This window comes from Sordaria macrospora, chromosome 5 (assembly GCF_033870435.1).
Source record: "Sordaria macrospora chromosome 5, complete sequence".
Lineage (NCBI taxonomy): Eukaryota > Fungi > Ascomycota > Sordariomycetes > Sordariales > Sordariaceae > Sordaria > Sordaria macrospora.
The window spans coordinates 1,391,092-1,416,603 of NC_089375.1; the positions used below are offsets into that span (position 1 = coordinate 1,391,092).

The window sequence follows — 25,512 nt, forward strand, 5'->3', positions numbered from 1 at the left end:
TGCTATCTCGTAAAGAACAAAGGTGCGGGCGGTAAGCAGAGCCGCAACAAATCACAACAGCTCAGACTATTGTCTTGAACTTCTTGGAAGTATGTAAGTCTCGGGACCTCTACGCCTTTGGGACAAGCTTGCGATGCAGTCTCATCTCGAGATGTCTTTGGGACAAGCTTGCGATGCAGTCTCGGTCCGAGGCCAAGGCGCGGGGTGCTCTTGGTGAAACTGTAAATGTGCCGGTGGTGGTGATGTTGCTAAAGGTGGAGGACTAGGGGAAACCCTGACTAGTAAATACCTCCCGTTGCGCGTAACACAGCAGAGCAAAGTATGGTATACAGTAAAGACCCTAGCAACTGCATACCCCCTATACTGCATATACACCAAAAGTTGCCCTCTAACTGCATAGCCCTCCGCGGACACAAATCCCTGTCTCCAACCAAGAGTCAGCACCAGATGCTGCATAAGCACCAGTCAGTGCATAATTTTTGGCGGTCCCCCATAGTGTCTGAATTACATGCAGTTCCAGGGGGCAACACTGTATGGCTCGTATTCAGTTACGAAAGTACCGGAGATGTTGTAGAAAGCGATGTCTGGGCTAGAACTAGGTGGATGAATGCCCAGTGCCAAGCCTGAGTGAAGGTCCAACACCCCATGTTCACTCTGGGGTCGAATGCCGATGCTGGAATCTGATCTGCATCAAGCCATCTGCAAGTGGCAGGGCATTTTGCGGGGTGCAGCTCTCACCTCGATGTCTTCGTCTTGGCTCGCGACAATATCCTAATTTGTACAGGCTCCGGAGGACTAAACGTGGGCGTGACACACCCATGGTTACACTCCTTGGGCCCAGATTCACAATCCGACGGTGTCAAACTGGCACCACTTGGAGCTCAGAACTTGTCGGAGTAGTAGCTCAATCGGCCAACCTAAAATCTGTCAAAGATGTGGCCGACAACTGCGCGCAAGATATTGCTAGATGGGTGGGTGTGGCTGGATGTACCTCTGCAGCCGCGGAAGCCATTTCATACTGCTCTCACCGACATGAGATTGGCTTATACAAGCCCCAAAATTCTGAAGAAATAATACAGACCTCGGTGCGAAACCTAAGGACAAGCGACGTCGCATCTCCTCAGTCCTTGGCAGCATTGGGTTTCAGGTTCGGCATATCTCCCACAGTACTTGGAGGCTTCTGGGCGCCAAGACATCCTTTGCTCTTTCTTTGCGAGCGAGCAACATGGAACCAATAGCTCATCCCTTCATTTGAATACCCTCCAACGAGATCTTTAAGAAGACAGAAATTTTCACGACTCTGGCATTCTCTTACCGTCACGTTCGTTCAACACGTACTCGATCTCTTCTTGTAAGAAGAATGCGTACGAAGTGCAAATATTGTACTACCTAGCCAACCTTGACTACAGAAAGGAAGGTGAAGACGGAATAATTCCAGAAACAAAGGTCCAGATGAATACAGTCAAACCTGCAATTAACGATTATAAGAATGACGATAACCTGGTTATACCTATCAGATTTGCTGCCACTGTTCCATTCGTATAGAGATTATAGCAAAATAACGATAATCTCCATATTGGAATTACAATCAAAATCTGGCTCAGTTTTATATGGTGATCGTTATACTGGATAGGTGGGAGACCTCACTCAACCTGGACAATGTCACCAACTCCCCCCTTTCCGGTACCTTGACCACCGCATTTCTGTGCCTAGGTACCTGCCTTGAGCCTGCCTTGGCATCCTTGGCACTCTCGAAGTAATGATAATCTGGGAATAACAATCAAAATTCCTGCCACCGCCAATATCGTTAATTGCAGGTTTGACTGTACTTACGTTTTGTACCCTGACTTCCAGGAAGGAATGGCCCATCCCGAAATTCGACAGGTGAATGAATGAGAATCACTATGTGAAGGTTCCAGAATCGAGACTAGGCCATACCCGTGAACAAAATCCATGACGGCTTAGTTCGTGCCAGTCATTACAACCTTAGTTGTTACCTCTGCCACGCTTCCGACTTCTACTGTACTCCAACCCTACAACTTCTACCATCATTGATGAAGTCTGGTTGAAGTTCCGGTGGGAAGACCTCTTCAAATTCCAGAAGTGGTTCATCCAGGACATTTCCGCCTTCCCATAACCACTGTCTCGGCAAGCAAAAGCAAAAGGTTGAAATAGCCATCAGCGTCCGGGGCCTTAAGGCATGGCCAGCGCGGATGCTGATGTACGCCCTTCCCTCGAGTTCCCAGAATCTTGATATCAGATCCTGTCAAAAAGCCCAAAAAACGACACGACGATCCCGAGTCCGAAAAAGCTACCTTTTACTCCAAATCAAAGCTCAGTAATTGAATCGATGTCAGCACGCTCCCCTTCTTTCTACGTGGGATGACCCACTCAAGACGAGAAAGACATGGTAGCATGCTTTCCTTGATATCGAATGTCCGCATGTATCTAGACTGGGTGCCGATTTTTGGTATACTGTGTCCGGATTTAAGATGGGTGATGTTGGAGAACGGTAATTGCATCGGATTTCCTTGGAGGACATTGATGACGATTGCGCAAGTATACTCTGAGCTCATGGACAATGGATTACATATGTACTATGTTCGGTATGTGCTATCATGTTCTTTGGCCCGCTGAACATATGGTCCATGATGTGAGCGGGGAGTGTCTACACTATATATTTACAGTTCAAGTCATGCAGGTTGCGTGCGGTTAGTACGTTAGTGCTTTCAGTAGGCGGGATCCAAACAGAGCCCCGCGCACACTAACTATTTGTTATCACACGAACGTTTCTGCCTACAAAGCCCACGTGAATAATTGTTAGTACTAACATCTTACATTTCATTCTGTTAGCAACCGTGCAAAACAAATTCTTTTCATGACGGAAGGGCCGCGGCAGCTTGCCTGCCGCCCCGCACACTATTTGCATCTCATTTACATCTTCATTTGCACCTCCATTTGCACCTCCAAATCCAGAACCAGCTTTACATCCTCTACGGAAGAGCCGAGGCCCGTAGGACCTCCCCGAACACTAGTGTGTATCTACAGCAGACGGGTTCTTCGGATACTTTGCCAATTTCAGAGGCCGCTGAGCAAGTTTGATCCGGTTTAAATCTCGCGTCCTTTCTTTGTCAGTTCAACAGTGCAGCGATGCAGAAAGCTAGGTAGGTCCAAGTAATGAACATCCTAAGGTGAGTGAGTGTCCAAGCAATTATGGATGAATGAGTGAATGAATTTTACGACTACGTTCTACCAATACTAGATAATGTGTCGTGCCCGCGACAGCGGCTCGGCATAGGTACATTAGTGCGGGGAAAAAGCCTCTTAGGTCAGGCGCTAGCGTGGCCGTGGGCTGGAAAAACCCTAATCCTTTCTGTGTGTTTCTACTTTTATTCCAGGCCTCCTGACCCCGGGAGACCAAGCGCCTCTGCGAATGGCAGTGGCTCGTCGTCCGGGATGGGGGTTTCCGCTCTCGCCACCCTTATCCCCTGGTAGCCTCCTCCTCGTAATACCTGGATGTGTGTGTATCCCTCGTCCTTGAGGGCTTGAATCCTTGTGAGAAATGTTGCGTAGCTTGTGCCGAAGGCCTTCGGCGTGTCTTCTGCCGCGTTCGGGTTGCGGTAGGTGACCAGTGGCCATACGAAAAATTGTCCTTTCTTGCGGGGTGCTCCGCATGTGCAGTACCGGAACGCCTCGGGGGGGTGGTTGAAACGCTCGTGATAGGAGTGAAAGTCCCAGTGGCCCGTTCGTTCTCCTACCCACCTCGCTAGGTATTTGCGTGGTAGTCTGAGGTATGGGTTGTTGTCCTTGTACCATGGTTGGTCCGCAAGGCTGTGTGGTTTGTTGCTGGCCCAGTATAGCTCTGGGTCGGATTCGGGCGGCAGGGTCCATTGTCCGGGCCGGTGTGTCTGTTTTTCGGTGCCGGGGGCGAGCCAGTTGCGGAGAGCGGGCAATCTGGGGCGCCACATTTCGTCTGGGGGTTCTTCTGGTGGGGGTTGTGACTCCGCGAGGGCGTGCAGTCTTGACCATCCCCTTGGTGGAGATTGTCTCAGTCTCTGTGTGAGTGGGTGGTTGCCCGGGAGTGTGTGTAGCCTGGCGGCAGCCCTCGCCGTCTCTCTTCCAATTATCTAGTATTGGTAGAACGTAGTCGTAAAATTCACTCATTCATTCATTCATTCATTCATTCATTCATTCATTCCATTCCAATGATCTCGTTCGGGGGCATGCCAGCCAGCCAGAAAGGAATCTGTTTGGGTGCTGTGCGCCAGATCGGCATCGTCTTCCTGAGTGTCTTTGACGCTGCCGTTTCTAGTTCGTTCAGGGCTGATTTGATGTTGGTAGAGACTGGGTTGCCCTTTCCTCCGGGTTAAGCAATTATGGAGTTAGGCCCTGATCGAGTGCACCTGAGCAGTGTTACGGAACGTTGAAAGTTCCAGGTTGTTGCATTGCAAGCGGAGTGAAACTTTGAGACTGGTAATTACCATGAACGCTTTGCCTTTCTCAGTGTTAGGGTCTTAGCTAGTGTCTTGGGCAATTCTCAGAACTATCAAGCAATGTACCTGTCGCCAAGTTGTCATGAAAGTTAGCCAAGATGCCAAAATGCAATGTCGCTATACCCTTCTCAGCCAAATTTTCTAACTTTCCAACGTCAAACGCTGCTCTCTGGAACGCTGCTCGAAAATGGGGTTGGGCGAAGAGCAACGGTACAGATGAAAATTGGGTGAAAGTTAGCTAAGACGCCAAGGAAGGCCCCTAGTTAAAGATGTGACTTTCAAACCAAACTTTCTTCCCCGGAACGCTGGTCAGCGATCAGGGTCTTATGGACTATAGCAATGAGTTGAGGTAGTGGAGGTCCATTGGTAATTGGCTGGCTCTTAGGCTTGAGGTTCCATGCTTATTTGGCTGTCCCGAGGAGTGGACGGTTTGTTCCTTTGGAATGTTCATGTTCCTAGTTTCCTGTCTTATCCCCGTCCTCCGCCAAGGTACTCATCTTCTTTGTTTATATTTGCCACTTCCACCTTCCGTCTCTCCTCGAGTCGTCGTTTCTTAGTTCTCCGCCAGGACGGGAAGCAGTCCGCTCCTGTTCCGTGAGAATATTGTAGATGCTTCGCTTAATGCTCCAACATCCCTTCTGGGTATAATACTCATACTATGCTTTCACGACCGACGTCTTGTAGAGCCTTTCGAATCCGAGCTTATCACACCGACACTGACCTCGGCTGAGATAACCATAGCTGCGGGGCAGCGACCGTAATTGTGTCATTGAGTATAGTAGTCGGGAGAATTCCTCTGGAAACAACCGTGGCTATTACGGCAGTGGTCGCCGTTTAGACTGCACCGCTTCTGTCGGAGGGCTGGAAAAGGTGACAACGAAAAAGGGCTTGGTTGTTGTTGTTTTTGCGGAAGAGGAGAAACGAAAACCAGGGCAGCCTAAATGTGAACAGGGTGAACAACCACGAACGAATCAATGATGATCTATTATGTAGAGTTCAGACTGTGTAAAGTCTGGAGGTCTAAAAGTAGGGCAAGGGAGGTCCCTATGCGGTGTGGCCATGGCCAGAGGGAGCCATGGTTGGCCGCACGTGACACGGGACACCTCCAACACACCCCCGTAGACCGAAAGACTCTCTAATAGAGTCGAGATCCTATTTACATGGTGTTTGTTTACATGATGGTGGTTCCCTTGTGTTCAAGTCCAAGGAACCTTCTGCTGGACAAGGCCAATCAACTTCACGAACTTTGCGTGCTTATCCGCCTTCAATGCCTTCGTCAATCCGTCTGCTGGCATATCCTCCCCGGCCAAATGGATCACGTTGATTGCCTTCATTTCCGCCTGCTGAATTAACCACTTGTATCGTATATCGATCTAGCGGTTACGGGCCGGCACGTTTACGTTGAACACCCGATTCCTGGCATTCTCGCTGTCTGTGTAAAGGATCTGGTTGGTGTTGACTCCAAGACCCAGGTCTTTCAACATGCTTCCAATCCATTCCAGCGACTTCGCTGTAGGGACCAGATTCACGAACTCTGCCTCTGTCGTACCGGTTGTGACAAGGCTCTGCTTCTTAGATTTCCAGTGGATGGGACCGCAGGTAAGGAACACGACGTGCCCAGCTGTACTCTTTCTGTCTGGAATGTTGTCTGCAAAAGAGGCATCTGCATATGCCCTGAATTGCAGATCGAGGCGGCCAGCAGTCGGTGAGAAGCGTCCTCCCGGAACAATACCCAAATCTGAATGGCCAGTCAGGTAGTGATAAAGGTGCTTCATCACGGTAAGGTGACGATCGGTTGGCTTCGCATTACCCTCGCACAGTTTGCTGACGGTGAACGTGATGTCCGGTCGGGTACCAGTGGATAAGTAGTTTAACGAGCCTGTGCTCTTGATGTAGGCTTTCTGCTGACCCAGAAACTTCCCCACCCCCGTGGATTTTGACGTCCGGAGGCCAGGGTGTCTTTGTCGGGTGAAGGTCTTGTCCTTTGGCGAGGCCTTTCGTGAACTTGTCAATCATTGTCTTGGTGTATCGTTCTTGTGAGATAAAGACGGTACGCTCAGTTCGATTTCTGACGATATCAAAGCCTAAAAAGGTCCTAACTGGGCCCAGATGTTTGAGTTTGAACTTCTTTTCCAGGGTTCCTTTGATGTGGGTGCTAATCTTGAGGTTGGCTGCTGCCAAGAGGAAGTCATCAACGTAAAGAACCATAATCACACCCAGGGTATTGTTCACCAGGAGGCACAAATCTGCACCTATGGGTGTGAAGCCTAGTGCTTTCAGGACTGGCAGTAAGGTCTCAAACCAAAAGAGGGGGCTGCGTTTTAGTCCATATAGGGCTCGAACCAACTGGCATACCCATGTGTGGCAATCCTTCTTTTCAAGACCAGTCGGTTGTTCAACGTAATACTTCTTGCCATCCTCAGGAACGAGGGCATTCAAGAAGGCGGTGTTGAAGTCGTATTGTTCGCACTCAAAATCGTTGATGGCCATGATGCAAAGGAAAAGTCTCACACTGACCGAGTTAGCGACGGCGGCGTAGATGTCCTGTAGATCCCATTTATTGTTATCAAAGTTGCCGCAGACTACCCATCTCGCTCGAGCCAAATACTCCTTCCAGTCGATATTGTACTTCTCATCATAAACCCATTTACCGGGCAAAACGTGCATTTCCGGGGTTCGCTTCACCAAAGAGTAGACTCCTGCATCCTCCAGGGCCTTGACTTGCTTTTCCATCGCTGGCAACCAGTATGATCTGTAGTTGGCCAGTTTGACAGCTTGATTGTAGTTCTTGGGGATGGTACGGTCTATTTTAGCGCAAGGAAGGTCATAAAGCACCTCCATGGCTGTCAGGCAGTATTCGGGGATGCGAGTCACACGACTCGCTTCCGCGATGCCATGGAAGAAGGTGGGGAGTTCCGGGGTGGGATCAACAACGTTGTTGTTACTGTCAATGGCTCGCTGAACGTCGTACTTGAAACCGGGTGGCTTGGCCACTGAGCGGCGAGGTCTGCCTTTGCTTACCTCTGGAGATACTGCCGGAGCGGGTTCCTCAGAGGGTTGGCTTCCTTGTGCCTGCTCTGGCTTAGCTGGTTCATTTGCCGTGGTCTCTGGGTGTTGAGGTAATAGTACGCGGTGCAGAAGTAGGTGCGTAGGTGCTTGATTCATGGCTTAATTTCGTCCTTGGGGTAACCAGGAATGGCTCTGCAGAGTAGCTCATGTGGGCTTTTGCCTTCTGGATTTGCCTTTGAGGGCATCAGATTCATTACGGTAACAACGCTTTGAACAACAAAGGACCAGAGATGGGGTGGAATGTTGGGGTCGATTGTGAGGGCTCTGGAGCGCTCCATGATGATTGCTCTAGCTCTTTCTGATTTACCGTTCATCCATGGGGTGTGAGCAGTCGTCTTGTAGATCTGAACGCCCTCCTCGTTGGCCCATTTGTGTAGTTGACTGCTCTGAAACTCCTTGGTTGGAAGTCCCCATTCTGGTCCGCCGTCGAGTCCAACGACTTTGACTTTAAGACCTGTCTGGAGCTCAATCCATTTCTTGAACTGCTTCAGTTTAGTAGATGCCTCGCCCTTGGTTGTACAGAAGTCAACCCAGTGATGACCAGAGGCTTCACAAATGAAGTGGACACAGTATCGTTGTCCCAGATGGTTCGGGTGGTTGTGCTGAATGACGTCTCCACGGATAAACTGCACTGGAGTGATGGTTGTAACAGTATGCGCATGCTTGGGTATAGTATCAGTAGCCTTTGCGCGCATACAACCATCACAAAAGTGACCATGGGTATTGCTGAGGGTAATGCCAGCCTCTTGGCACGCCTTCATGACCTGCTCTCTTCCTGCGTGCATCATCCTCTTGTGCATAGTTGAATAGTTGATAGAAGCGAGCATGACGTCCTTAGTCTCGATTCTAGACTGGTTGAAGTTGAACGGCTGAATTACTGGAAGCACTACCAGCCCGTTGATGTAATCACATCGAATAGTGCACTTCTGGTTCTGGAGATGAATCTGGTTGGTCTTCATGTCCCAGATCAAGCCGCTTTCAAGCAGTGCCTTGGTTGATAGTAAGTTGGCTGGCGTCGAAGGAGAGTAGATGACGTCTTTGATACGGACTCGAACGTTGACTTTCTTGTTGGTTGGCATTGTTAACTCGACTGTGCCAATATGGTATGATAGGGTAACCGTGCCATCACCAATGGTGTGCTTGGCTGGTTCTGGTAAAGGTTGAAGGTCTGTAAACCATCTAACATGGTTGAAGATATTGGAGCCACAACCAGAGTCGTAGACTACCAAGTCTTTCATGGGGTTTGTTGCCTCAGGAGCCTGTTGGACTTCAGCGATATTACACGTTGAATGCTGTAATTGATACTTTGCAGTTGAGTTACTGGAATCAACGTGATTAGATCTCGCTATGGGCTCTAATGAAAATCCTTCTTGAAGTGAGCAAAGGTATGGCCTCCAAAGCCAAAGTTGCCAAAGAGCAGGGCAGAGCCGGTGGTTCCAGAGGTGGCCAAGCTAGTGTTGGTCGCTCCAATTGCCGCGGTAGTGACCGTGTTAGTAGAGTTGGCCTTTTTCTCGATAGCTTCCTTCTTCTTGCTCCAGTTGGCGGGAGCCTTGTCGGGATCACACCACCAACAATCAGCTGTACGAGGGTTGCGATGATAACCGCAAGGGAAGTGCTTGAAGTCGTTACGCATGGACTGGCCGCAGTCCGAGCAGGTAACCTGCTTGTGGATCTTACGGTCCTTGTCGTTCTTGTTGTTTGAATCCTTCTTATCGTTAGTGCCGGCAGTGGAGGTTGTCTTCTTGACTTGGACGGTAAGGTTAGTCATGCGAGCCTCTGTGTTGCCAAGGGTTGACAAATGAGAGAGGAGTTGAAGGGTAGTGAGCTTGTCTTTGGCCATCTCTGCTGCCCAGAACTTGGCATCGACAGTGTACTGGCGTTTGACCATGTTGTAGAGATTGAGGACTTCAACCTTCTCGTTGATTTTCAGACCACACTCAGCGACGCGCTTGCGCAGAAGATCATAGCGAACAAGGAAAGAGGCCATGGAATCGAAGTTGGCACGACGAAGGGAGGTGTACTCTTCGAGGATATCCGCGCGAGCCTCGTTGGTAACCTTGCCAACGGTCTTGCGAATAAGATCGTAGAGATACTTGGGGTCAGTGCTGTCTTGGTCCCAGCCGTTGATACTGAGGGTAGTCGTAGCCTTGTCATCCTTGAGGGTGGCTTGAATGATCTTCATAGCCTTGGCTCTGTCGGTACGCCAGATCTTGTGCTCATCGGGTTCCTTGACCTTGTCTGGCTCAGCGACGTCCTTGGTGACATATTCGAGAAGGTCGGCGCATGCGAGCTCACAACGCAAGGCGCGGTTCCAGTTGGCAACGTTGGACTCGACCTTGAGGGGGATGAGGGAAGATATCTCGCCCATCGTGTAGTCGTTGTTAGTCATTAACAGAAGGAAAGGTAGAGGGGTGTTGGTGTTGGCTGGTGTACTTGACGGGCCGTGAATGGTTCTCAGGAAGTCGGTCGTCTTGGTTGACTTGACGACGCTGACTAGACGTGGGGGGGGTTCGATCGCAGTCGTGTAGCGGTTGCTAAGATTACTTGAATGAGGTCGGTCGCTTGCGACGTTACTGGAGGGGTACTGTCGGTCGCGATGCAACGTCGAGGGCAATATTGGGGGTTTCTATCGGTTGCTGGCGACGTTGAGAAGGAGAGGGTATTGCTGGCCGCTGGCGCAATTAAGTGTTGACAATTGTTGCGTCGAGAGGGCTCATAACCTGTAAATAGGGTGAACGACCACGAACGAATCCAATGATGATGATGTATTGTTGTGTTCAGACTGTGCAAGTCTGGAGGTCTAAAACTATGGCAAGGAAGGTCCCTATGCAGTGGGGTTATGGCCAGCCGCACGTGACACGGGACGCCTCCAACACAATATATATATATATATATATATTTATAGTAAATAATTTCCTTCTATTAAATACATTATTTGATAGAACTTGTCACGGCGCTGGCGGACCACTACATCACTAGGCTATGTGGCAAAAGGATACAAGTAACCGAAGCTGGAAATTCGGTCGCTCAAGTGGTCTTATATAGTTGTGATGGCAGTTGAGAGGCACAACTGCAAGGCTGCCATCATAGAACTTATTATAACGGGGACAGTACAGTTAATACGGGCGCTAATCCCATAATTGAATTATAGTTCTACAAAGAAGGAAAGGTTTATCCAAAAAGCGGTTCTACCGCAGGAGTAAGGGTTCAATGTAGGCGGCACCGGCGGGACAGCCACGGCGCCACATATCAGCACTGGTTGAAAACCAGAGCTACAGTTCCCGGGCGACAGCCCCATGACATTTGCAGGCAAATATTCCTCAAGAGGCTTAGTTGCGCTGTACCTGACTTGGCGCTAAGAGCTTTCGTTGTTACTAGGTTCCGTAATACCCTTTACAATAGGAACCTTTAATCAGTACTAAGGTAAGTAGTAGGGTACTAAGTATAAGGGCGGTAGTAAGTATAGCTAGCCGGCGCTATTATATTACCCCTCGCTTCCATGAAAAATTCATCCGCGAATTTCATCATAATATATACAACTGTTCTCCTACTTTTCTAAAACCCTCCTTAGTTATTATATTCCTTTGGATTTTGATAACTCGTTATCCTTGTATTCTTCGAAACTCTCATTAAACAAATTAATTAGTTATTTAAATAGGCTTGGGACGTCCGAATAAGCCTCGTAAAATCTTTAAAGCTTTTACAGCGCGTATTTTTGTTTTGAAATTGAATAATATTCCGGGTTTAACTCCTAGCCTTTTGAATTCCTATAATAATGGAATTTCCCGTATATCATTTTTAAAGTTGCTAATTCTATGGATTTTTTATTCATGGTTTTTATTTTCGTCAATGTTAATTAGTCCCGGGTATTCACCGGCCGATTCATACAATGGATTGTTATCATGCTGTTTTAGGCAGTCCGTATAAGATTGTGACGAACGGCAGTCTGGTCTGCCTAAATGAGATAGCTGAAGGTAGTAACTATCAGAGTCGTCCGGTGAAGCCAAAGGGTTCACAACAAGTATGCTCGTAATACTGGTCTCGGTGATAATGATCTATTGACTACTGTCGAACTATCTGACAATCTGAGTTCTCCCGTAGTCCCGTTATACCTGCTCGCCCTCTGCGAGATATCTGTTTCCGGATGTCCACGTAGACGTGAACCCCATAGCGTGTGGTTTACAAGCTGGCTCGACTCCCCAGAGCCCTTGCCTGCCCAGAGCTCTTTTCCTGCCTCTGGTTACACTGCCTAGCTTACGCGTGGCTGTTGTGTACCGGTGGCTTGGTTGGCCCGTGCCCGTCATTATCAGCTCGTAACAAAGATGTATCGGAGCTTTTTTTATTTCAAAATAGCTCAAAAGAATGAAAATATTTCATTATCTCGATAATTTTATAGTAATTGCAAATAGTAACAAAAACCACCTTATTTATCAAGCGAAAAAAAGTAAATTAACCCCGGTTAATAAAGATAATTCGTTTCCAAAGATCGAAATTGGAATTATATGGTTTTTTATTCGAATACTGGGCTAACACTTCTTTATAACTTTGTAATTTAGGCGCAAATGGTTTCCGTAAAACCATAAAGTATACTACTAACATTAGGTTTCAATTAATTATGATATATTTAATTTTAAAATCCCCTAATCAAATATATCATTTTCAGTCGAAAGGTATTCGTATTTGGTAGCTAAATAGTTTTATATAGAAATAAGTTATTACTATCCCAAATAGGTTATCTTAAACGCCATTAAAAGTGGAAATTACTTCAAATTAATTATTTCAATAGGAGGAAACGAAAGAATAAAATCGGTAGTTGAAGGAAGCGTTTGTAACCATATTTTATTTAATTGTTTAATTATAGTTAGTGGTATTGAGGTTCTATTTTATTCTTATAAGCTTCAATATCCTACATTGTCTTATTACGCTAAACTATTTACATAGTCTACCCAGTGGCTATGCGGTGCTGCTTCCGTTCTTAGTCGGTGGGAAAAACCGTACCGTAGCCGGATGAAAACCCTCCGCTTCTCTATTGCAACGACGCCGTGTCGACGCCGTGCCTTCGATGTTTATCTTCTTCTCGGTATGACCTCACCGTCATTCCCGAGGCCCGATCTTTGATTCCGCTGCGTGGTTCCCCGACCGTACTCCCGCTCTCCAGAATCAAAGATCAATCTGAATTCCCTAGTAGCTCTTCTGCTTCCTTCGCTTGTTCGATCTTCACTGCCAGCCTGTACTCCTGCAGTCGTCCCTGTTGTAAAGCCCAGCGAAGGATTCGTTCCGCCCCCGCCACTGTCTTGAGTTCGTCGTGGAGTTGTTCAATGTTTGTCGGCCACGTTGGGTCTCCCCGTAACCATGTGCTTTCCGTTTCTCTACATTCCAAGACAATATGTTCGAACGTCTCCTTCGCTAACCCGCACCGGCAGTACGGTGTTGTCACCTCCGACACTCTTCTCCCGAAGAGGAACGCCCGTAAGCCTATCTTGCCCGTTCTGATTTGCACCAGGAGTGAGCTCATAGCCTTCGAGAGGTAGTGCGGAGATGACTTCTCATCCGTACTGGGCCGTGTGTGGTACTGCAGCGTGGTTCCATCGAACCGCGCACGCGCCTCTGCGGCACTCAGCTTCTTCCTTTTGCTCATCGCCTCGGCTACCCTAACGTGCCACCTCGCTATCCACTCTCTCCGAGTTGGCACCCCGCGAGAAAGGACACTTTTTCGTATGCCCACTAGTCACCTACCGCAACCTGAACGCGGCAGAAGACACGCCGAAGGCCTTCGGCACAAGCTACGCAACATTTCTCACAAGGATTCAAGCCCTCAAGGACGAGGAATACACACACGTCCAGGTATTAGGAGGAGGAGGAGGCTACCAGGGGATAAGGGTGGCGAGAGCGGAAACCCCCGACCCGGAAGACGAGCCACTGCCATTCGCAGAGGTGCTTGGTCTCCCGGGATCAGGAGGCCTGGAATAAAAGTGGAGACACACAGAAAGGATTAGGGTTTTTCCAGCCCACGGCCACGCTAGCGCCTGACCTAAGAGGCTTTTTTCCCGCACTTATGTACCTATGCCCAGCCGCCGTCGCGGGCACGACTTACTATCTAGTATTGGTAGAACGTAGTCGAAAAGTTCATTTATTCATTCATTCATTCATTCATACCCACTGGGTAGAAGAAGAAGAAGAAGAATGAATTTTTCGACCTAGTTCTACCAATCTATGATAATGGGTCGTGCCCGCGGCGGCGGCTGGGCATAGGTACATCGGTCGGGAAAAACCCTCGGGCACCTTCCCGGGGGTGGAAAACCCTGTTGTTTCTAACTACTGCGTCCGGTTCCCCTCACTCCCCTCCTTCCTCCTCCTCCTCCATCTCCGTGTCCTCCTCCAGCCTTCCCACCTTTCGTCCGTCGTAGTTGATTCCTTCCAGTTCGGCCAGTGCGTGTCCCGGCATTTCGAAGGGTAGTGGTTCATCGTCTGGGTCCGGGGTCTCCGGCCTGATCGTTCTGATGCCGTAGATACTGCCGTCCGCCCTAGCGCGGGCGCCGGTGTATCCATCGGCCTTGAGATTGTGTATCCTGTTTAGGTAAGTGGCGTAGTTTGAGCCGAAGGCACTGGGGGTGTCTTTCGTCGCCAGTGGGTTCTTGTAGGCCACGAGTGGGCATAGTGCGAAGTGTCCTTTCTCGAGGGGTTCTCCGCAGAAGCAGTTCTTGTATGCTTCGGGGGGGTGGTTGAAACGGTCATGGTACGAGTGGAAGTCGTAGTGTCCGGTCTTCTCTCCTATCCACCTCGCGAGGTATGACCGCGGGAGGTCGAGGTAGGGGTTGTCGTGGTGCCAGGGGGTGTCCTGGAGGTATGGCGGTCTGTGGGTCTGCCAGTACAGGTCGGGGTCTGCTTCCGGTGGAAGTGTCTGTATGTGGGGGCTTTTGGGCGGGGCCTCCGCCCCCGGCACTGGGTAGAGTATGTAAATAGTTTAGCTTGATAAGACAATGTGTATATAATGCCAAAATCAGCCTTTCTAAATCGACTTACTTATTAACTCCAATATAATTACGTAACGCCCCCTCAGGGCCTCTCTATTAACAACGCGCTTAATAGTATAGCAATTATATCCTTAAGCAAAGGTTTCGCCTCCCCTAGTAAAATTATTATTACAAGTTAACCAATATCCTTTCAAAGACTTTTTAATACAATAGTCTCATAGCTATTTCTTTATTTAGTTCTGAACTTCCAGCATATACTTACGGCGTAACAGGGGACACTGGGAGGCAGGCGTAGCGGCTAGGTCTTGGACTCGTGGGCACAAGAAGTGTGTTGATTGTGTTAAGCTCAGGAGACAAGAAAGGAAAAGAAATGTGGAGGGCTAAATACAATGGTGGTGTGAGCTCATGGACCCACATAACAAGGGCCAGCGAATGGCAGAGGTGGGACAGGCCCCACCACAACACGCCCCCGTGGCCCGAAACAGCTCTTAGGGGTCCATCATCATGTAAACAAACAGACTCCCATGGTGTTGGGATCAACCCATGGTTATAACCTTCTTTCGAGCCCAAACTTCGAGATATACTGGAAGCCGGCTATGGAGAAGCAGTTGGCAGCATTGGAGGAGAGGGGTGTTTATGGTCTGGTTCCTTTTGAACCAGGCATGGAAGTACTCCCTGGGAAATGGGTTTATGGTGAGAAAGAAAACCTGGACTTGAAGACAATGGACCCAAGGGCACGATGGGTGGCTTGTGGCAACTTTGAGCAAGGCTCATGGGATATTGAAGATGTCTACGCGGTTGTGGCAAACGCAGCGAGCGTAAAGATCTTCCTTGCACCATGGCAGTCCTGGACCTCGAGTGCCATCAGTTTGACTTCAATACGGCGTTATTAAACGCCCCCATACCTGCAGAAAAGCGGTATTACGTGGAGCAACCGACTGGTTTGGAAAAAGGACCAAGGGGGTGTAAATCGCTTGGTTTGCCTACTAAAAAGAGCTCTGTATGAATTGACAGCCAGTCCTCTTTATTGGTTTAATACCTTATTGCCGACCTTGAGAGGATTGGGCTTTGAACCAGTGAGCTCGGATACTTGCCTGTTCAGCAATAGGGAAAAGGGAGCACTTCTGGTATTATATGTGGACGACTTTCTGATTGCGGCACCATCAATAACGGCAATCTTCGAGATCAGGGACCAGCTCCTTCAACACTTTAAACTCAAGCATATGGGCGAAGTGAAGACCTTCCTGGGATTCGATGTTGTTAGAAATCGGCCAGAACGAACTGTCTTTGTCTCTCAAGCCAGATACACCAGAGCGTTGATTACGAAGTTCGAATATGACGATTTGTATGGAGTCAACACCCCATGGCCTCAAGACGTCAAGGTTGGCGACCACAAGACGGGTGATGAGCTGCCAGACCAACAGAAGTCCTACATCAAGAAGACGGGCAGCTTGAGCTATCTTTCGATGGATACCCGTCCCGATATTACGTTTACCATCAATAAGTTATGCGAGGCCAATGTGAAGCCGACAGCGGATTTGCTGACAGTGATGAAGCACCCGTTTCGGTACTTGATCAAAAATACCGATGTGGGAATCGTACTGGGAGGAAAGCTGTCACCACCAAACATGGACATGAAGGCATTCGGGGATGCTTCCTATGCTGATGACCCCATGACTCGTCACAGCACTGGCGGGCATATCGTATTCATTGCCGGCGGCCCAGTCTACTGGAAGTCAAAGAAGTAGGCATTTGTCACGACGAGCACGACGGAGGCAGAGTTTACCAACCTTGTTCCAACAGCCAAGTCACTTCAGTGGATTGCACATGTGATGGAGGAACTGGGATACGGCCAACCGCCTTTGAAAATCCTTTACACGGACAGCAAGAACGCCAGGGACCGGGTGTTGAATCGAAACAATGCTGGTCGTAACCGATGTATAGATGTACGGTTCAAATGGATCATGGAACAGGTGGAAGCAAAAGAGTTCGACATTTTACATATCAAGGGCGAGGATATGATTGCGGATGGACTGACAAAACCACTGAAAGCGGACAAGCACGCAAGATTCGTAGGATTGCTGGGATTGGAGGAGAAGGAGATTCCATGGATGAAGGCTCGAAAGAAGGTTATAACCATGGGTTGATCCCAACACCATGGGAGTCTGTTTGTTTACATGATGATGGACCCCTAAGAGCTGTTTCGGGCCACGGGGGCGTGTTGTGGTGGGGCCTGTCCCACCTCTGCCATTCGCTGGCCCTTGTTATGTGGGTCCATGAGCTCACACCACCATTGTATTTAGCCCTCCACATTTCTTTTCCTTTCTTGTCTCCTGAGCTTAACACAATCAACACACTTCTTGTGCCCACGAGTCCAAGACCTAGCCGCTACGCCTGCCTCCCAGTGTCCCCTGTTACGCCGTAAGTATATGCTGGAAGTTCAGAACTAAATAAAGAAATAGCTATGAGACTATTGTATTAAAAAGTCTTTGAAAGGATATTGGTTAACTTGTAATAATAATTTTACTAGGGGAGGCGAAACCTTTGCTTAAGGATATAATTGCTATACTATTAAGCGCGTTGTTAATAGAGAGGCCCTGAGGGGGCGTTACGTAATTATATTGGAGTTAATAAGTAAGTCGATTTAGAAAGGCTGATTTTGGCATTATATACACATTGTCTTATCAAGCTAAACTATTTACATACTCTACCCAGTGCCGGGGGCGGAGGCCCCGCCCAAAAGCCCCCACATACAGACACTTCCACCGGAAGCAGACCCCGACCTGTACTGGCAGACCCACAGACCGCCATACCTCCAGGACACCCCCTGGCACCACGACAACCCCTACCTCGACCTCCCGCGGTCATACCTCGCGAGGTGGATAGGAGAGAAGACCGGACACTACGACTTCCACTCGTACCATGACCGTTTCAACCACCCCCCCGAAGCATACAAGAACTGCTTCTGCGGAGAACCCCTCGAGAAAGGACACTTCGCACTATGCCCACTCGTGGCCTACAAGAACCCACTGGCGACGAAAGACACCCCCAGTGCCTTCGGCTCAAACTACGCCACTTACCTAAACAGGATACACAATCTCAAGGCCGATGGATACACCGGCGCCCGCGCTAGGGCGGACGGCAGTATCTACGGCATCAGAACGATCAGGCCGGAGACCCCGGACCCAGACGATGAACCACTACCCTTCGAAATGCCGGGACACGCACTGGCCGAACTGGAAGGAATCAACTACGACGGACGAAAGGTGGGAAGGCTGGAGGAGGACACGGAGATGGAGGAGGAGGAGGAAGGAGGGGAGTGAGGGGAACCGGACGCAGTAGTTAGAAACAACAGGGTTTTCCACCCCCGGGAAGGTGCCCGAGGGTTTTTCCCGACCGATGTACCTATGCCCAGCCGCCGCCGCGGGCACGACCCATTATCATAGATTGGTAGAACTAGGTCGAAAAATTCATTCTTCTTCTTCTTCTTCTACCCAGTGGGTATGAATGAATGAATGAATGAATAAATGAACTTTTCGACTACGTTCTACCAATACTAGATAGTAAGTCGTGCCCGCGACGGCGGCTGGGCATAGGTACATAAGTGCGGGAAAAAAGCCTCTTAGGTCAGGCGCTAGCGTGGCCGTGGGCTGGAAAAACCCTAATCCTTTCTGTGTGTCTCCACTTTTATTCCAGGCCTCCTGATCCCGGGAGACCAAGCACCTCTGCGAATGGCAGTGGCTCGTCTTCCGGGTCGGGGGTTTCCGCTCTCGCCACCCTTATCCCCTGGTAGCCTCCTCCTCCTCCTAATACCTGGACGTGTGTGTATTCCTCGTCCTTGAGGGCTTGAATCCTTGTGAGAAATGTTGCGTAGCTTGTGCCGAAGGCCTTCGGCGTGTCTTCTGCCGCGTTCAGGTTGCGGTAGGTGACTAGTGGGCATACGAAAAAGTGTCCTTTCTCGCGGGGTGCCAACTCGGAGAGAGTGGATAGCGAGGTGGCACGTTAGGGTAGCCGAGGCGATGAGCAAAAGGAAGAAGCTGAGTGCCGCAGAGGCGCGTGCGCGGTTCGATGGAACCACGCTGCAGTACCACACACGGCCCAGTACGGATGAGAAGTCATCTCCGCACTACCTCTCGAAGGCTATGAGCTCACTCCTGGTGCAAATCAGAACGGGCAAGATAGGCTTACGGGCGTTCCTCTTCGGGAGAAGAGTGTCGGAGGTGACAACACCGTACTGCCGGTGCGGGTTAGCGAAGGAGACGTTCGAACATATTGTCTTGGAATGTAGAGAAACGGAAAGCACATGGTTACGGGGAGACCCAACGTGGCCGACAAACATTGAACAACTCCACGACGAACTCAAGACAGTGGCGGGGGCGGAACGAATCCTTCGCTGGGCTTTACAACAGGGACGACTGCAGGAGTACAGGCTGGCAGTGAAGATCGAACAAGCGAAGGAAGCAGAAGAGCTACTAGGGAATTCAGATTGATCTTTGATTCTGGAGAGCGGGAGTACGGTCGGGGAACCACGCAGCGGAATCAAAGATCGGGCCTCGGGAATGACGGTGAGGTCATACCGAGAAGAAGATAAACATCGAAGGCACGGCGTCGACACGGCGTCGTTGCAATAGAGAAGCGGAGGGTTTTCATCCGGCTACGGTACGGTTTTTCCCACCGACTAAGAACGGAAGCAGCACCGCATAGCCACTGGGTAGACTATGTAAATAGTTTAGCGTAATAAGACAATGTAGGATATTGAAGCTTATAAGAATAAAATAGAACCTCAATACCACTAACTATAATTAAACAATTAAATAAAATATGGTTACAAACGCTTCCTTCAACTACCGATTTTATTCTTTCGTTTCCTCCTATTGAAATAATTAATTTGAAGTAATTTCCACTTTTAATGGCGTTTAAGATAACCTATTTGGGATAGTAATAACTTATTTCTATATAAAACTATTTAGCTACCAAATACGAATACCTTTCGACTGAAAATGATATATTTGATTAGGGGATTTTAAAATTAAATATATCATAATTAATTGAAACCTAATGTTAGTAGTATACTTTATGGTTTTACGGAAACCATTTGCGCCTAAATTACAAAGTTATAAAGAAGTGTTAGCCCAGTATTCGAATAAAAAACCATATAATTCCAATTTCGATCTTTGGAAACGAATTATCTTTATTAACCGGGGTTAATTTACTTTTTTTTCGCTTGATAAATAAGGTGGTTTTTGTTACTATTTGCAATTACTATAAAATTATCGAGATAATGAAATATTTTCATTCTTTTGAGCTATTTTGAAATAAAAAAAGCTCCGATACATCTTTGTTACGAGCTGATAATGACGGGCACGGGCCAACCAAGCCACCGGTACACAACAGCCACGCGTAAGCTAGGCAGTGTAACCAGAGGCAGGAAAAGAGCTCTGGGCAGGCAAGGGCTCTGGGGAGTCGAGCCAGCTTGTAAACCACACGCTATGGGGTTCACGTCTACGTGGACATCCGGAAACAGATATCTCGCAGAGGGCGAGCAGGTATAACGGGACTACGGGAGAACTCAGATTGTCAGATAGTTCGACAGTAGTCAATAGATCATTATCACCGAGACCAGTATTACGAGCATACTTGTTGTGAACCCTTTGGCTTCACCGGACGACTCTGATAGTTACTACCTTCAGCTATCTCATTTAGGCAGACCAGACTGCCGTTCGTCACAATCTTATACGGACTGCCTAAAACAGCATGATAACAATCCATTGTATGAATCGGCCGGTGAATACCCGGGACTAATTAACATTGACGAAAATAAAAACCATGAATAAAAAATCCATAGAATTAGCAACTTTAAAAATGATATACGGGAAATTCCATTATTATAGGAATTCAAAAGGCTAGGAGTTAAACCCGGAATATTATTCAATTTCAAAACAAAAATACGCGCTGTAAAAGCTTTAAAGATTTTACGAGGCTTATTCGGACGTCCCAAGCCTATTTAAATAACTAATTAATTTGTTTAATGAGAGTTTCGAAGAATACAAGGATAACGAGTTATCAAAATCCAAAGGAATATAATAACTAAGGAGGGTTTTAGAAAAGTAGGAGAACAGTTGTATATATTATGATGAAATTCGCGGATGAATTTTTCATGGAAGCGAGGGGTAATATAATAGCGCCGGCTAGCTATACTTACTACCGCCCTTATACTTAGTACCCTACTACTTACCTTAGTACTGATTAAAGGTTCCTATTGTAAAGGGTATTACGGAACCTAGTAACAACGAAAGCTCTTAGCGCCAAGTCAGGTACAGCGCAACTAAGCCTCTTGAGGAATATTTGCCTGCAAATGTCATGGGGCTGTCGCCCGGGAACTGTAGCTCTGGTTTTCAACCAGTGCTGATATGTGGCGCCGTGGCTGTCCCGCCGGTGCCGCCTACATTGAACCCTTACTCCTGCGGTAGAACCGCTTTTTGGATAAACCTTTCCTTCTTTGTAGAACTATAATTCAATTATGGGATTAGCGCCCGTATTAACTGTACTGTCCCCGTTATAATAAGTTCTATGATGGCAGCCTTGCAGTTGTGCCTCTCAACTGCCATCACAACTATATAAGACCACTTGAGCGACCGAATTTCCAGCTTCGGTTACTTGTATCCTTTTGCCACATAGCCTAGTGATGTAGTGGTCCGCTAGCGCCGTGACAAGTTCTATCAAATAATGTATTTAATAGAAGGAAATTATTTACTATAAATATATATATATATATATATATTGTGTTGGAGGCGTCCCGTGTCACGTGCGGCTGGCCATAACCCCACTGCATAGGGACCTTCCTTGCCATAGTTTTAGACCTCCAGACTTGCACAGTCTGAACACAACAATACATCATCATCATTGGATTCGTTCGTGGTCGTTCACCCTATTTACAGGTTATGAGCCCTCTCGACGCAACAATTGTCAACACTTAATTGCGCCAGCGGCCAGCAATACCCTCTCCTTCTCAACGTCGCCAGCAACCGATAGAAACCCCCAATATTGCCCTCGACGTTGCATCGCGACCGACAGTACCCCTCCAGTAACGTCGCAAGCGACCGACCTCATTCAAGTAATCTTAGCAACCGCTACACGACTGCGATCGAACCCCCCCCCACGTCTAGTCAGCGTCGTCAAGTCAACCAAGACGACCGACTTCCTGAGAACCATTCACGGCCCGTCAAGTACACCAGCCAACACCAACACCCCTCTACCTTTCCTTCTGTTAATGACTAACAACGACTACACGATGGGCGAGATATCTTCCCTCATCCCCCTCAAGGTCGAGTCCAACGTTGCCAACTGGAACCGCGCCTTGCGTTGTGAGCTCGCATGCGCCGACCTTCTCGAATATGTCACCAAGGACGTCGCTGAGCCAGACAAGGTCAAGGAACCCGATGAGCACAAGATCTGGCGTACCGACAGAGCCAAGGCTATGAAGATCATTCAAGCCACCCTCAAGGATGACAAGGCTACGACTACCCTCAGTATCAACGGCTGGGACCAAGACAGCACTGACCCCAAGTATCTCTACGATCTTATTCGCAAGACCGTTGGCAAGGTTACCAACGAGGCTCGCGCGGATATCCTCGAAGAGTACACCTCCCTTCGTCGTGCCAACTTCGATTCCATGGCCTCTTTCCTTGTTCGCTATGATCTTCTGCGCAAGCGCGTCGCTGAGTGTGGTCTGAAAATCAACGAGAAGGTTGAAGTCCTCAATCTCTACAACATGGTCAAACGCCAGTACACTGTCGATGCCAAGTTCTGGGCAGCAGAGATGGCCAAAGACAAGCTCACTACCCTTCAACTCCTCTCTCATTTGTCAACCCTTGGCAACACAGAGGCTCGCATGACTAACCTTACCGTCCAAGTCAAGAAGACAACCTCCACTGCCGGCACTAACGATAAGAAGGATTCAAACAACAAGAACGACAAGGACCGTAAGATCCACAAGCAGGTTACCTGCTCGGACTGCGGCCAGTCCATGCGTAACGACTTCAAGCACTTCCCTTGCGGTTATCATCGCAACCCTCGTACAGCTGATTGTTGGTGGTGTGATCCCGACAAGGCTCCCGCCAACTGGAGCAAGAAGAAGGAAGCTATCGAGAAAAAAGGCCAACTCTACTAACACGGTCACTACCGCGGCAATTGGAGCGACCAACACTAGCTTGGCCACCTCTGGAACCACCGGCTCTGCCCTGCTCTTTGGCAACTTTGGCTTTGGAGGCCATACCTTTGCTCACTTCAAGAAGGATTTTCATTAGAGCCCATAGCGAGATCTAATCACGTTGATTCCAGTAACTCAACTGCAAAGTATCAATTACAGCATTCAACGTGTAATATCGCTGAAGTCCAACAGGCTCCTGAGGCAACAAACCCCATGAAAGACTTGGTAGTCTACGACTCTGGTTGTGGCTCCAATATCTTCAACCATGTTAGATGGTTTACAGACCTTCAACCTTTACCAGAACCAGCCAAGCACACCATTGGTGATGGCACGGTTACCCTATCATACCATATTGGCACAGTCGAGTTAACAATGCCAACCAACAAGAAAGTCAACGTTCGAGTCCGTATCAAAGACGTCATCTACTCTCCTTCGACGCCAGCCAACTTACTATCAACCAAGGCACTGCTTGAAAGCGGCTTGATCTGGGACATGAAGACCAACCAGATTCATCTCCAGAACCAGAAGTGCACTATTCGATGTGATTACATCAACGGGCTGGTAGTGCTTCCAGTAATTCAGCCGTTCAACTTCAACCAGTCTAGAATCGAGACTAAGGACGTCATGCTCGCTTCTATCAACTATTCAACTATGCACAAGAGGATGATGCACGCAGGAAGAGAGCAGGTCATGAAGGCGTGCCAAGAGGCTGGCATTACCCTCAGCAATACCCATGGTCACTTTTGTGATGGTTGTATGCGCGCAAAGGCTACTGATACTATACCCAAGCATGCGCATACTGTTACAACCATCACTCCAGTGCAGTTTATCCGTGGAGACGTCATTCAGCACAACCACCCGAACCATCTGGGACAACGATACTGTGTCCACTTCATTTGTGAAGCCTCTGGTCATCACTGGGTTGACTTCTGTACAACCAAGGGCGAGGCATCTACTAAACTGAAGCAGTTCAAGAAATGGATTGAGCTCCAGACAGGTCTTAAAGTCAAAGTCGTTGGACTCGACGGCGGACCAGAATGGGGACTTCCAACCAAGGAGTTTCAGAGCAGTCAACTACACAAATGGGCCAACGAGGAGGGCGTTCAGATCTACAAGACGACTGCTCACACCCCATGGATGAACGGTAAATCAGAAAGAGCTAGAGCAATCATCATGGAGCGCTCCAGAGCCCTCACAATCGACCCCAACATTCCACCCCATCTCTGGTCCTTTGTTGTTCAAAGCGTTGTTACCGTAATGAATCTGATGCCCTCAAAGGCAAATCCAGAAGGCAAAAGCCCACATGAGCTACTCTGCAGAGCCATTCCTGGTTACCCCAAGGACGAAATTAAGCCATGAATCAAGCACCTACGCACCTACTTCTGCACCGCGTACTATTACCTCAACACCCAGAGACCACGGCAAATGAACCAGCTAAGCCAGAGCAGGCACAAGGAAGCCAACCCTCTGAGGAACCCGCTCCGGCAGTATCTCCAGAGGTAAGCAAAGGCAGACCTCGCCGCTCAGTGGCCAAGCCACCCGGTTTCAAGTACGACGTTCAGCGAGCCATTGACAGTAACAACAACGTTGTTGATCCCACCCCGGAACTCCCCACCTTCTTCCATGGCATCGCGGAAGCGAGTCGTGTGACTCGCATCCCCGAATACTGCCTGACAGCCATGGAGGTGCTTTATGACCTTCCTTGCGCTAAAATAGACCGTACCATCCCCAAGAACTACAACCAAGCTGTCAAACTGGCCAACTACAGATCATACTGGTTGCCAGCGATGGAAAAGCAAGTCAAGGCCCTGGAGGATGCAGGAGTCTACTCTTTGGTGAAGCGAACCCCGGAAATGCACGTTTTGCCCGGTAAATGGGTTTATGATGAGAAGTACAATATCGACTGGAAGGAGTATTTGGCTCGAGCGAGATGGGTAGTCTGCGGCAACTTTGATAACAATAAATGGGATCTACAGGACATCTACGCCGCCGTCGCTAACTCGGTCAGTGTGAGACTTTTCCTTTGCATCATGGCCATCAACGATTTTGAGTGCGAACAATACGACTTCAACACCGCCTTCTTGAATGCCCTCGTTCCTGAGGATGGCAAGAAGTATTACGTTGAACAACCGACTGGTCTTGAAAAGAAGGATTGCCACACATGGGTATGCCAGTTGGTTCGAGCCCTATATGGACTAAAACGCAGCCCCCTCTTTTGGTTTGAGACCTTACTGCCAGTCCTGAAAGCACTAGGCTTCACACCCATAGGTGCAGATTTGTGCCTCCTGGTGAACAATACCCTGGGTGTGATTATGGTTCTTTACGTTGATGACTTCCTCTTGGCAGCAGCCAACCTCAAGATTAGCACCCACATCAAAGGAACCCTGGAAAAGAAGTTCAAACTCAAACATCTGGGCCCAGTTAGGACCTTTTTAGGCTTTGATATCGTCAGAAATCGAACTGAGCGTACCGTCTTTATCTCACAAGAACGATACACCAAGACAATGATTGACAAGTTCACGAAAGGCCTCGCCAAAGGACAAGACCTTCACCCGACAAAGACACCCTGGCCTCCGGACGTCAAAATCCACGGGGGTGGGGAAGTTTCTGGGTCAGCAGAAAGCCTACATCAAGAGCACAGGCTCGTTAAACTACTTATCCACTGGTACCCGACCGGACATCACGTTCACCGTCAGCAAACTGTGCGAGGGTAATGCGAAGCCAACCGATCGTCACCTTACCGTGATGAAGCACCTTTATCACTACC

At 48.6% G+C, this 25,512-nt stretch overlaps 6 protein-coding genes across 6 annotated transcripts; 3 read left to right on the top strand and 3 right to left on the bottom strand.

The window, feature by feature from the left end:
• Positions 1 to 3,389: 3,389 nt before the first annotated feature.
• Positions 3,390 to 4,276, bottom strand: SMAC4_13788 (uncharacterized protein; the record flags this gene model as incomplete). Its single annotated transcript, XM_003346627.2, has 2 exons — positions 3,390 to 4,127; positions 4,232 to 4,276. The coding sequence occupies 2 exons, from the start codon at positions 4,274 to 4,276 to the stop codon at positions 3,390 to 3,392; spliced, it is 783 nt and encodes a 260-aa protein (XP_003346675.2).
• Positions 4,277 to 7,654: 3,378 nt separating this feature from the next.
• Positions 7,655 to 8,350, bottom strand: SMAC4_13789 (uncharacterized protein; the record flags this gene model as incomplete). Its single annotated transcript, XM_066091616.1, has 1 exon — positions 7,655 to 8,350. One exon carries the CDS (start codon positions 8,348 to 8,350, stop codon positions 7,655 to 7,657), a length of 696 nt encoding a protein of 231 aa, XP_065947132.1.
• A 566-nt stretch (positions 8,351 to 8,916) lies between these two features.
• Positions 8,917 to 9,330, bottom strand: SMAC4_13790 (uncharacterized protein; the record flags this gene model as incomplete). The annotated part of the gene is made up of 1 exon (XM_066091617.1): positions 8,917 to 9,330. One exon carries the CDS (start codon positions 9,328 to 9,330, stop codon positions 8,917 to 8,919), a length of 414 nt encoding a protein of 137 aa, XP_065947133.1.
• A 6,044-nt stretch (positions 9,331 to 15,374) lies between these two features.
• On the top strand, positions 15,375 to 16,284 carry SMAC4_09684 (uncharacterized protein; the record flags this gene model as incomplete). The annotated part of the gene is made up of 2 exons (XM_003342936.1): positions 15,375 to 15,454; positions 15,645 to 16,284. The coding sequence occupies 2 exons, from the start codon at positions 15,375 to 15,377 to the stop codon at positions 16,282 to 16,284; spliced, it is 720 nt and encodes a 239-aa protein (XP_003342984.1).
• Positions 16,285 to 22,427: 6,143 nt separating this feature from the next.
• Positions 22,428 to 22,706, top strand: SMAC4_13791 (uncharacterized protein; the record flags this gene model as incomplete). Its single annotated transcript, XM_066091618.1, has 1 exon — positions 22,428 to 22,706. The coding sequence occupies one exon, from the start codon at positions 22,428 to 22,430 to the stop codon at positions 22,704 to 22,706; it is 279 nt and encodes a 92-aa protein (XP_065947134.1).
• A 702-nt stretch (positions 22,707 to 23,408) lies between these two features.
• Positions 23,409 to 24,104, top strand: SMAC4_13792 (uncharacterized protein; the record flags this gene model as incomplete). Its single annotated transcript, XM_066091619.1, has 1 exon — positions 23,409 to 24,104. One exon carries the CDS (start codon positions 23,409 to 23,411, stop codon positions 24,102 to 24,104), a length of 696 nt encoding a protein of 231 aa, XP_065947135.1.
• Positions 24,105 to 25,512: the final 1,408 nt, after the last annotated feature.